Source organism: Trichosurus vulpecula, chromosome 5, assembly GCF_011100635.1.
Source record: "Trichosurus vulpecula isolate mTriVul1 chromosome 5, mTriVul1.pri, whole genome shotgun sequence".
NCBI lineage: Eukaryota > Metazoa > Chordata > Mammalia > Diprotodontia > Phalangeridae > Trichosurus > Trichosurus vulpecula.
This window is the reverse complement of record NC_050577.1, coordinates 287830857-287844092: the sequence shown is the minus strand read 5'-3', so window position 1 is coordinate 287844092 and position 13236 is coordinate 287830857. Positions and strand designations below refer to the sequence as shown.

The 13236-nt window shown below is 45.2% G+C and overlaps 1 protein-coding gene across 2 annotated transcripts in view; it reads left to right on the top strand.

The window, feature by feature from the left end:
* Positions 1-11828: 11828 nt before the first annotated feature.
* The window catches only part of NT5DC3 (5'-nucleotidase domain containing 3), a 74428-nt gene continuing 73020 nt past the window's right edge, over positions 11829-13236 (top strand). The window contains exon 1 of one of the 2 annotated variants that reach the window (XM_036760306.1): positions 11829-12170. In XM_036760306.1, the coding sequence (XP_036616201.1) occupies positions 11954-12170 (217 nt within the window). In that variant the 5' untranslated portion in view covers positions 11829-11953. The remainder of the gene's footprint in view (positions 12171-13236) is intronic. The other variant, XM_036760305.1, reaches the window with a different exon arrangement.

The window sequence follows — 13236 nt, the reverse complement described above, 5'->3', positions numbered from 1 at the left end:
TTTGTGCAGAAGATCATACATGATGAAGACAAAAAGTTTTAGTTAGTATACATCTAACTGTTTAATCCTTCATTTAACAATGATGAGCAGAGCATTTGTAGAACAGTTATCATTTGATCTTAGCCCCTGGTGGAAAGCCTTTAAGATAGCCTTTGGTCCTAGGGAGACAAATGCTTTTTTTTTTTTTAATCAAATGCACACTGTAATGGAATTTCTTTCTCTGATCCCCCTCAGTCAGTTGTGTGACTGTGGGAATAGGTCTTCTCTGTGACTACTAATGGTCATTTATGAAAACTTGCCCTTCTCGTATTTTCATTGAGGATACCCTCAATAAAAAGATTTTGAAAAAGATGAGGAAAAAATAGGAACATTGGTCAGAAGTTATCAATATCTTCCCAACTGGCTTTTTTTTTTTGCTTGGGAATTACCATCCATAACTTTTTCCATTCATTCAATATTTTCTTCTCTTTTGGATAGCTTGAAAAATGAATCCCTCAATACCTTCAATACTGTATTACTTCTGGAATGGATTCCCCCCTTCCCCCCCATATACTTGCTCAGATCTGACTGTTCTCATTTTTTTTGTCTTTTGAAAATGTCATTTACTTCATATTTCCTCACTGTGTAGCACATTTGGGACTGAAGTATCCCAATTCAAATGTGGAGGTTCCACATGCCATTATTGATGGACAGAATGCTAGCTTATTTGTTCCATTTTGGGTCTGTTGTCCTTCCAGGAATCTGTAATGCTCTTGGGATATAAATGCTATAAAAGCTCGAGGGATGATTTTGCTTGGCTGGAGACTTGGTTTCCCATTCACCATTATTTTATAAGATTACACAGTGTATAACTTTTGCTGTCTTCCTCTATGACATTTTATGAATTTGTTTATATTCTATACCGTTCTTGCCCATGGCTACAATGCCTCTGTGCCAAGGAGATAAAGTGGTTATTGACTAAAGCAATTTCCTAAAATATTTTAGTTTCCTAACTATGGTGATTGCTTTATATAAGTTAAATTTCTGTAGGAAGTGGTGATGCTTTCTACCTATATTTTCTCCTTTGTCAGTTTCCCATTTTTTTTAGCATTGATAGCTTGTTTGAATTCATAACCTTTGATACCGTTGATCACTTTCATCTCCTTGTTCATTTTTCTTCTTGGGTTTTCGGGTCACCACTCTCTCCTGGTTCTCTCTGTGTCTGTCTGACTGCTCCTCAGTCTCCTTGGCTGGATCCTTATCCGAGTCATGCCCTCTAACTATAGGTGTCCCATAAGACTCTGTCGTGGGCTGGTTTCTATACTCCTCAAGCTTGTTGATCTCATCAGTGCCCATGGATTTAATTACCTGTCATCTCTATGCTGATCATTCTCAGATCTACCTATCCTGCCCTAATCTCTCTGTCCCCCTCTAATCTCACATCTCCAACTGCCTTGCAGACATCTTGAATTGGATATACAGTAGACATCTTAAACTGACCATGTTCATCAGTGGAAGTAATTTCTACATCAGAAATATGTATGAGGCAGGATTTGAACCCAGGTCTTTCTGACTCCAAAGCTGGCTCTCTCTAACCTTTAATACCTCTTGTTTTGCATATTAAGAGGTGCTTAATAAATGTTGAACAAAATTAAATTCTAGAATCCATGTTACAGGAGGGATACTGATGTGTCCAGAGAAGGGTAGCTACAATTTTGAGGGGGTCTTAAAACTCTGGATCTAATACAGGAAGGGAATTTAGAGGTCATCTAGTCCAAGCCCCTTATTTCCCAGATGAGGAAACTGAGGCCTAGATAGAGAGGTGATTTTTCCCAAGGTGAAAATACTAATTGACTGGACTGGGATTTAAAACCACTTCTGATTCCAAATCCACACCTCTTTCCCACTAAATCATAAGTTATTCTGGCAACCAAGGATTGGTTAAAGAATCTGAGGATGTTTATTTAGCCTAGATAAGAGAAGACTTGGGGGGTGGGGGAGCATCACAGACGTCTTCAAGTATGTGATGGGTTGTCAAATGAATGAGAAATGGGCTTTGTTCAGCTTGACCCAAGAGGACGAGGGATAATGGGTGGAAGCTTCAGAGGCAGGGCTTTGCTCTTTATATGGTCAAACTTCCCAGTCTTTAGAGCTATCCAAAAGTGGGCTAGGCTGCCATGAGAGGGAATGAGTTGACTGGATGCCCATTTGATGGGGACGTCACATTCAAACAGGAATTCCCTGTACACTAGCTGATGCATGCGGTCTTTTCCAGCTCAGAAATTCTGTCATTCCAAGTGCACACTAGTACTATTCAGTGTTATGAGGTCTGAATAACACTATGAAAAGTACACTTAACAGGGGGTGAAAAATAGTTTTGAAATTCATAGAGAGATTCCTTTCCCCCTGAGCTAGTTCTCTAACTGCCACGGGTCAGCATTATTCACAAATCTGTGGAGTCGCCTACCAACGCCCTCGAAGAGTCAGTCCTGTTTCATTCTGGACACATTAGGAAGCTAATGAATCAAGGTAGACCTTGCATCTCTTTGAGGAAAATGGCTGGAGGGCATCATGAAAGTAACACATTATCTTTTCCATTGTGATAGCTAGCGCTTGCAGTCAGCAGGGATCCAATCAGGGAAAATGATGGGCTGCTTCAGATTCAGTTTGGGCAACAGTTTATTCTTGCTGTTTTATGACACCCCTTTGTGTACTTTGTTGCAATTAAAGTGGATTAGTAGCTATTTTGTAACTCTGCAAATTCCCATTGGCCAGCCCTGTAGCATCCGGTCCTTATCCATACCTTTCAATCAATAAACTTTTTTATGTTAAGTATCCCCTCCTCCATAAAACCTTCTCCTTTAAGTGTTTGTGTGTGTGTGTGTGTGTGTGTGTGTGTGTGTGTGTGTGTGTGTGAGAGAGAGAGAGAGAGAGAGAGAGAGAGAGAGAGAGCAAGAGAGAGACAGAGACAGAGAGACAGAGATGGGGAGAAGTGGGGTGGGGGGAGAGGGAGAGAGGTTGACACAGAGAGAGAAACAGACAGACACACAGAGAGACACACAGACAGACAGAGAGGAAAGAGATAGAGAAAAGGGAAGGAGGGAGAGACTGAGGGAGGGAGAAACTAGGGAAGGCAATCCTACCTTCTGTGTTTCAATGAAGGCAGTGTGATATAGTGGAAAAAAGCATTGGATTTGGAATCAAAAGACCTTGGTTCTAACCTGGCTTATGCTACTTAACAATTCCTCCTATGGAGAAGAATCTAGATTTCCTAGAACACTCTGGCTTCTTCCTTTTACCATTCTGTATTTTTCACTCTCTGTCTTATATTTATTAATATACATGGCATATCTTGCTTCATCCCCTCATGGAAAATGTAAGCTCCTTGAGGGCCAGGATTGCATTTTAAAAGATCCATCTATCTAATCTATCCATTCATCCATCCATCTAGCTATCTGTCTTGTCTATCATCTGTCTATCTGTCTGTCTCTGTCTGTCTATCTATCCCCATATCTAAAACAGTGGCTTTTGGTTTGGACTTGTGATTTCATCTGTCTGAAAACACTCCACTCAGGTAAATTGGCAATCCATCCATAACTTAGAGTCTTAAAGAGTTATGACTTGTCCATAGTCACACATCTTCTTTGTGTCACAAACAGTAATTGAACCGAGGTCTTCCTGACCCCAAGCATGGCCATCTCTCTTCTGTATCTGCCAATTCCCTCCGTGAGGTCACCAGTGGGTGTCAGCCTTGTACAAAGTAGATGCTCAGTAAGCATTTGGCTCATTCTGATTTGTAGCCCCTTCTCCTAGACTGAATATTCAGCCTTCCTTATAGTTTAAGAGGCTGCTGACTGGGGCTCTGGGAGAAGTGATTGCTGCACAATAGTTCCTATGGAAAGGGCCCAGGCTCGGCCTCCCCGGGTTCCAGGTTCAGAATCCACCTCTGACACTATCCTTGTGACCTTGGGCAAGGAGCTCAGCCTCCCTAGGCTTTAGTTTCCTCCTCTGAAAATTAGAGGGTTGGACTAGATGGTTTTTGAAGTCCCTTCAAGCTCTAGATCAGTGACCCCAAGAGCACATCCAGCAGGGCACCCAAATTCAATTTTGAGACAGGCTGGGGCTTGATTGTAAGGCTGATATTACACACTTGAAGGACAAACATTGTGGGGTTTTTTTTTTTTTTGAGGGGAGGAGGCAGGGCAATTGGGGTTAAGTGACTTGCCCAAGGTCACACAGCTAGTATGTGTGTCAAGTGTCTGAGGCCAGATTTGAACTCAGGTCCTCCTGACTTCAGGGCCGGTGCTCTACTCACTGCACCACCTAGCTGCCTGAAGGACAAACATTGTTAGTGAATCAAGTCCAGTATAAGAAAAATGACAACAGTCCCCAAGTTAATTTACTTATTCGGTGTTGTACTAGTTAAACTATCCAAAGATCACTGTAGGGCTGAGCCAAGATGGCAGATCAGAGGCAGTAAACCAGCTGAACTCTTACAACACTCCCCTCCAAACAACTTTAAAATAATGGCTTAGATCAGATTTTGGAGCAGCAGAGACAAAAGGTCAGGGTGAGACATTTTTCTGGCATAAGACAATTTAGAAGGTTGAAGGAGAGGTCTGTGACGCCTAGGATGGAGGCTTCTCCAGAGTGCGCGTAGAACGTGGCCACCACAGCTGGTGCCACAGCAGCTTCTGGAGCTCTCAGCCAAAGGTGGTAAGGGGGCAGGTAGACAACTAGTGAGAAAGAGATGACAGGGACCCTTTACTGGCACTGGGTACAGTTGGCATTGATTGGCAACTATATTGTTCATATGTGGTTCTGGGTCCCAGTTCCAGGGCAGAGATGAGCAAGCGCTTCTGGTTAATCACAAGGGAGAAGGGGCCCTGGTCACAGTTCCAGGGCCAGGAGGAGTGCTGGTGCTTGAAGGTACAGGGGGTTAGGGGCCCTTCCCGAGTAAAGACCAAATTACAGACCAGGAGAGCAGGGCAATACCTCTCCTAGGATCACCCCACCTTGGAAACACCAAAAAACTTGTAGACATCCCCCCCCCCCGAACTAGCTCTGAAAACAGTAAAACAAAAAAGGACTGAAACTTGGGACAGTGCTTCCCCACCCTCGAGGTGAGAAGACCCCACCTTTAACACAAAGTTCAAAGTCAAGAAGTAGGCTAGAAAATAACAAACAACAACAAAAAAGAACTTGAACATAAAAAGCTACTGTGGTGGCAGGAAAGACCAAGACATAAACCCAGAAGAAAACAATGTAAAAATAGCTACAAGTAAACCCTCAAAGAAAAATGTTAATTGGACCCAAGCCCAACAAGAATTCCTGGAAGAGTTAAAGAAACAGCTAAGAATGCTAGAAGAAAAATTGGGAAAAGAGATGAGAATGATTTGAGAAAATTCTAAAAAAAAAAAAAAAAAAGAACTAACAGCTTGGGAAAAGAGGGAAAAGAAAATAACACTTTAAAAAACATAATTGACCTACTGGTAAAAGAGGCATAAAAAAGCAAAGAAAAGAATTCCTTAAGAAACAAAACAGGCCAAAGAGGATGAGGAAAAGGAGGTACAAAAATTCACTGAAGAAAATAATTCCTTAAAAATTAGAATTGGGCAGTTAGAATTTAGAAACAATAAAACAAAGACAAAAGAATAAAAAAAATAGAAGAAAATGTGAAATATCTTATTGGAAAAACTGACCTGGAATATAGATCAAGGAAAGATAATTTAAGAATTTATCAGACAACCAGAAAGCCATGATCAAATAAAGAGCCTAGACATAATACTTCAAGAAATTATAAAGGAAAACTGCCAGGTAAAATAGAAATGGAAAGAATCCACTCATCACCTTCTGAAATCAATCTCAAAATGAAAACTCTCAGGAACATTATAGCTAAAATCCAGAGTTACCATGTCAAGGAAAAAATATTGTAAGCAGCTAGAAAGAAACAATTCAAATATTGTGGAGCCATAGTCAAGATCACACACGATTTAGCAGCTTCCACATTACAGGAGCAGAGAGCTCAGAATATGATATTCCAGAAGGCAAAGGAGCTAGGATTACAACCAAGAAAAATTTAACAAAAAGGGGACTTTTAAGCATTCCTAATGAAAAGACCAGAACTGAATAGAAAATTTGACATTCAAACACAAGATGCAATAAGATCAAACTGTTTACATTCCTATATGGGAGGATGGTTCTTGTAATTCCTAAGAACTTTATCATTGTTAGGGCAGTTAAAAGTTTACATAGACAGAAGGCATGGGTAATAAGTTGATTTTGTTGGAATGATCCCCCCCCCCCAAAAAAAATGAAGGTGTGAGAAAGAAGGATGCACTGGGAACAGGGAGAAGGAAGAAGTGGAAGGGAGAGGGGAAAATTTTTTCAGAAAAGAGGCATGCAGGCAATTCCTTTTACAGTGGAGGGGAAAATGGGGCTGGGGTGGTGGGCAATGCTTGAACCTCACTCTCACTGGAATTGGTTCAAAGAAGGAAGAATACACACGCGCGCGCGCGTGCACACACACACACACACACACACACACACACAGAGTTATCTATAGAAATCTATCTTACCCAATAGGGAAATAGGAGGGAAAGGGGATAAGAGAAGGGGGAGGTAATAAAAGAGAGGGTAGAGTAAGGGACGCAGTGGTTAGAGGCAAAGTAGAGCAAAATAGATGGAGGAGGGACAGGATTAAAAAGAGAGAGAGAGGGAGGGAGGAAGAGAAAGAGAGAGAGAGAGAGAGAGAGAGAGAGAGAGAGAGAGAGAGAGAGAGAGAGAGAGAGAGAGAGAGAATAACAAACAGAAAACGGGATGGAGAGAAACATACAGTAATCATTACAGTGAATGTGAATGGGATGAGAATAGAAGTGGAGTGAATTGATCACAGAATTGATTAGAAACCACAGTCTAACAACCAATTCTGATCTGAACCCAGAGTTTGCCTGACTCCCAGGCTGAGTGTTTTATTTGCTTCTGAGGAATATGGAAATTGCCAGGGTGGCCTGCAGCGATGGCCCATTCAGACCAACATTCTGTTTTCAGTCAGAGTCCTAGTGATGGATCACAAGAAGACCTGATTGTTCTCTGACGGATTAGGCATTTCAGGGCTCATATTAGTATCTAACATAGCTTTAGGGTTTGCAAAGTGCTTTATATATGTTACCTCTTTTGATCCTCCACCCAGGGAGGTAGGTACTCTTATCTTCATTTTACAGATGAGGAAACTGAGGCATACAGAGGTTAAGTGACTTGACCAGGGTCACACAGTGAGAGGCAGGATTCAAATTCAGGTCTTTCTGATTCCAGGTCCTCCAGCATTCTATCCACTGTACCACCTCCTCCCCTACTTGGGATCATCCCACAAAGTTGTTAACTAGGACAAACCCCTATAGTATGCCTCCTAACACTTTGATATAGGTAAAATCATTAAAGACAGCCTTAAAGGGGGAGAGAAGTTTAAAAAAAAGGAAGGGGAGCAAGGTACACTTTGAGGAGCTTAGCCTTGAAGATTTACTGAAAGGCAGTTCCAGTGATGGAAGGGTCATTGGATTTGGTATCAAGGCGACAAGGGTTGAAATCTTGGCTTTGTTCCTTCCTGTGTAGTAGATGGCTTGCCTCATCCCTTGGAGTCTCATCTGTCAAATGAGGGCCCCCAAAGGTCTCCTTCACCTACACAGTTCTATGATAGTGGTGGGGGTGAAGATGGAGCTACAAGTAAATGATTTTGTGTTTGTTTATCCGATCATTTACAGCATCAACTAAATATGGCCCCCAATGCCTCTGTGGGCTTCTTCTAAAGCAGCAGAATCTTGGAAACTCCAGGCAGCCACACTCCAGGGTAGCTCTGAGCACACCACAGTTCACATAGTAGCCATATAATCAGTGGGAAAGATGATTGGAAGCTGCTCAGACCGGAAGTCCCTCTGTGGGCTAAATGACACTTTCTGCCCCTCTCAATTCTGCATTTAGTTACTACCTCATTTTCTAAGTTCTTTTGCTTTTACGTTCTTCCTACAGGAAGGTTTTTTCCCCCTAAATGCTTCAAATTAGTGCTTAAGAGTAGTAATTTCAGGGTTTCAAAATAAAATTTGTGATTCTATAATCTGGGTATTTCCAGGTATCTCAGTGGGCCTTATGCACATCAGGCAAATCCAGTTAGCCCTTATTAAGTACGTATTATGTGCGAGGTACTTTGCTAGGGCTATAAAGACATTAAAACATTTCAGTCCTTGGGGTGCTTACATTCTACAAGTGGTGGTGGGAGGAAAAGTAGACACATAATAAATGCAAAGTAATTTGCCCAGCCAAGGGAAAGCAATGACTTGGGGTGAATTCTGTAGGTTAGCTTTGAAGGGAGCCCAGGATTCTTAGAGGCAGAGGAGAGGAGGCTGAACATTCTATAGTAGATAGGCTGAAATAAAAACATGGAGGTAGGAGAAAGAATTTTAATAACATGTTTAATTGAAATTCACATTCATAGATCCTAGAAGAGGTCGGGAAATTGAAAACCAAACCAAACCAAGCCTCTAGATTATTGTAGGAATCACTGGTATTGGGGGTCAGTACTGGTTGTTTTTATGTCTCAGTAAAAGGAATTACTCTGAAAAGAGGCATCATGGATACAGAACTGGTGTCAGAGTCAGAAAAACTTGCATTCAAATCTTGTCTTTGACATGTACTGGTTGTGACTCTGGGCTAAGCTCTCAGGTACCAGTCAACTCAACAACTATGGAATACTCCTCGAGTTCAAATCCAGCCCCAGACACTTACTAGCTGTGTGACCCTGGGCAGATCATTTAACCCTGTTTGCCTCAGTTTCCTCATCTGTAAAATGAGCCAGAGAAGGAAATGGCAAACCAGTTTAGTATCATTGCCAAGAAAACCCCAAATGGGGTCACAGAGGGTTGGACACCATTGAAAAACAACTAAATGAAAAGTTGCATTGATAGAGGGAAGTTTTTATTCCAGTGAAACCAATCGCTGTCCTGATCCAAAAAAAAATTGGAGATAGTCCTCAGTTTATGCTTGTTTTATGACCTCAGTGAAATGAGTTAAAGGAAGACCTAGCTAACACCCAGTATCCTGAATTAGCCTGAACAAGGCTGATAAAAATACTTTCTACCCTCAGAAATTCCTTGTGCTATCACAGCTCAAAGGAGGATAGTTCTGGAGGCTCTGAGCTACCTTTTTGGCAGTTAGAGGCAACTCTTTCCAAGCACTGAATAACCAACTGTCAACTTGTTTTCTTTCTTCTGCTGGAGGGGGATGGAAGAAGGGGCAGTTGAATAGGTTGAATGGAGGCCATATGACTGTTGAGTTCTTGCATGTACTAGATTGGGGGGTGGGGACTAGAAAAGGGTTATGCGTATATGTGTGGGAGCAATTGCCAGCAAGTTGGCATCAGTCCCTCCAGCTCTTAACTTACTCTCTGTTTGTCTTGTTTTAGATTTAAGGGCATTGTCCTCTCTAAAGATCTGTTCTTTCACTCTTGGTCAGATTTGTTAAATGACTTCTCCAAGGAGAGGGAGACTGATATTTAATGGAACCCGCAAGCATGTGGATTTTCAGGGAAATTTCTGGCTCACTATAGACATTCATCAGAGTCCTACATTTAGAGCTTTGGCTGTTGTTCAATTGTTTGACTCCTATCTAACTCTTTGTGACCCCATTTGGGGTTTTCTTGGTAGAGATAGCACAAGGTTTGCCATTTCCTTCTCCAGCTCATTTTACAGGTGAAGAAACTGAAACAAACAAGATTGACTTGCCCAGGGCCACACAGCTAGGAAGTGTCTGAGGCTGGATTTGAACTCAGGAAGATGAGTCTTCTTTTCAGATCTGTCATTGTGACAATACTATCCCCTCAATATGAGATCTGTTGTTTTGGGAGAAATGAAGTGGGGTGAAAGAACAAATTATCTTGCCTCTGCTCTAGTACAGAGAACCAGAAGATGAATCAGTAGATAATGATACTGTTTCCTAGGCTAGCTAGTAAGGCAGGGAAGTGGGGAACAGTATCAGCTGACCATATTATCTCCTTTCCTGATAAGGGTGAAGCCACACACTGAGAACCTGGCTATCGCCTCTTGGGAGGGCTGTGTCGTTGATTGGGCTTTCACTGAGGGCTCTCAGTCCCAAAGTGTTGTAGGTACAATAGGGAGATGGGTAATTAGTTGGGTCCATGAACACTCATCCCAAGGGGAGGTCAAGATGATTCTACCTCAGAGGCAAGGCTCTGTCAGAACTCTTAGGGATTTGCAAGATGCCCTGACTAAGGCATGGAACACACCTGGAGATGAGGTGCCTCTTCAAGGGCACCTGAAGACTTGGGCTTCTTTGAACTGATGAAGACTGATTATTGGATAGACAGACAGTTCAGCAATAGGCCTGTACTGGAAGCTTTTCTGCTTGGTAGGCAGGACCAGGTGGAAACACAGCTATTGGGACTTTCCAACCCAGGGATTCTTGGGATCATGGATAGATTTAAGAGGGTTCATGAACTTGGGAGAAGAAAAAAAATCACTAACCTCTAACTGAAATGTGGCATTTCCCCTTCAGTTATGAGTTTAGACAACACAACCTGATTCTGTGGAGTCCATAAGCTTCACAAGACCACAAGGTGGTCCAGGGCACGCACAAAGTTCAGAACCTTTGTTTTATACTATGATGGAAGCCTTTACCAGATGAAGCTTTTAGTGGAAGATTCTTTTCTGATTGCGAGGCAGTTAGGCTTCGAAGCAGATAGAGCGATGGGATTGGAGTAAGGAAGACCTGAGTTCAAATTTGACCTCAGACACTTCCTAGCCGTGTGACCCTGGGCAAGTCAGTTAACTCTGTTTGCCTCAGTTTCCTCATCTGTAAAATGAATTGGAGAAGGAAATGGCGAACCATTCCAGTATCCCTGCCAAGAAAACCCCAGGAGTCAACGGGAATAAAAATGACCAAACAATGACGCCGACATCATTACTGTTAAGTTAAAATCATTTTGACATTGAGGACTGTGGGATGAAGATTTAGAGTTGGAAGAAACTTCAGAGGCCATCCAGGCCTAATTTTACAGCTTAGAAAATGGAAGTCCAGGGAGAAGTGACCTACACAAGGTTCCAGGCAACGGAGATGGTATTTGCACCCTGGTCCTCAATCCCACCCTCGGGTGTTTTGTATGAATGGAGGATGTTGCAATGCTTGGAAATTAGGGTTAGGAATGGGCATCCCGGGAGGTGAGGCCACACACCTTCGAGCTCGGGTTTCTGGTCCCCATCCAGGGTTCTCGGCCCCAGCACTAACTTCCTTTTTCTTGGCACCTCTGGGTGCAGGCTGACTTCATCCCCTTAAGCTGAATGCCAGAAGCAGCGAGCACAGGGGAGCTTTGAGGGCTGCCTCGTAGCCCGGGGAGGGTGGGCGCGTTGGAGAAGGCGGGGAGCAGGCGTTCCTGGCTCCCAGCCAGCTGCAGCCTCGGGGGTTCGAGGCTGAGCTCTTCTTTGCGGGCTTCTCCCCAGACCCAGCTCGCGTTTCCAAGGCTGGTGCCCGGAGGGGCGGGGGGAGTGGAGGAAGCCACGGGCGCTGTCGCTCTCTCTACTCCCGGTCTCTGTATTGGCTCCCGAGGCGACCCTGGCCCAGCCTCCCCGCACCGCCCTCGGTGCCACCTTGCACCAATGCCCGGAGGCTCTCCCCAAACCACCGCCTCCCGTGCGCCAGGCGCCGGAGGAGCGAAGGCCCCCGCTGCCACTGAGGCCGCTCCCGCTGCCGCGAGGAAGTGACTTCAGCTGGCCTCTCGGGGGAGCCCGGGAGCCCCCCGCGTAGCAGGCGTGAGGCTACGTGGCCCCGGGCCCCGAACGCCCCGCCCCGGCCCAGCGGAGCCGCCACGTGCTTGCAGACGCAGCTGCTGCCAGGCACCCGGGGTGGTGCAGACGTGCGGCCGGAGCTCTGGGGCAGACAGAGCTCGGGCAGCCGGGCCGCAACTGGCAGCATGGCAGCGGCGGCCGGACCCTGGCTGGGCGGCCGGGCGGCAGCGGCAGCGCTGCGAGGTCTGCTGGGCGGCTGCCTTTGGGGAGTCCCGGCTCCCGCTCCGGCCGCCGCGATCCTCAGCTGCAGTGCCAGGGGCTTCTGCACGGCGGCCGGAGCTGCCGCGGACATGAAGAGTTATCTGTGGGAGCGCTACAGGGAGGCCAAGCGGAGCACGGAGGGTGAGTGCTGCCGGCGTGCAGCGGGGCGCCCCGAGCTGAGCCCGGCTCCGGCCAGCGTCCACTCTCGTCCCATCCTTCCCGATCAGCGTCCACCCCTCCCCGGCCAGCGTTTCATCTGGAGGGTGGTCTAGGGAGCTAGTTCGCCTAGCTACCTCCCGGTGCGCGATGGGGCGGGGCTGCTGCCGAGCTCGCTTTCAGTTCAGTGGGGCAGATCTTTGTTTTGACTGTCTGCTTAGGGCCAGGCGCTTTTCTTTCCGGGGATTGGAGCGTTTGCTCCGTTCAAACGGTTTCGGTAAGGGTCTGGAGGATTTTCTGCGTATTAACATTAGTGAATTTTTTTCTTCCCGCTGTGGCCACCTAGGCTGAGGTTCTTGGAAAGGAGCAGGTGGATGCCGGGATCCAGGTTGACTCCAGCAGGATTTGACCTTTAGGGAAACAGGAGCATCAGTATCCCCCTTGCCTTCCCTTTTATGCCCTCACACTGATTAGCATTGAACTTGACTTTCCAGAAGCAGTTATCCCTCCGTATTGTCCCAGGGAAAGGTTGCAAATGTGTCCCTAAGAAACTTCAAAACTTGTCTTCTAGGCAAAGAGCCCTCCCTTCCTTCCCTCCCTCCCTCCTCTCCCCTTCACTCTCTGTGTGTCTATCTCTCCTTGCCCTGCCCCACCTCCAACCCCTTGGTGATCTAAACCAAAAAAACACAACAGTTCCTTGCTCTTCAGAGGTCCTGAGGTATTCTGGTCCAGCAGGGAAGATGTATTCTCAGCTGCTTTTCAGGAAGGGAGGGGAGTCCCAGCCAAGCCTGGCCTTGCCTCCGTCTGTGAAGAGGGCTTTGATTTTTCAAGCATCTGCTGCCCAAATGGTTGGCAATAAGGTTGGGTTGTATATTTTGGTTCCATATGAACCTCCATGAAGAGGGACTTTTCTGGAGGTAAGAAAGCTCAGTTAGCATGGCCCTGTGGCTAAGCAGTTGGTGACTGGTTCCTTGTGGCACCTGGTGCCCAAGTGGGCTGTGAGCTCTCTTTTGTGGTTCATCTCTGTTAATTTGGAATTGAAGAAACCAAA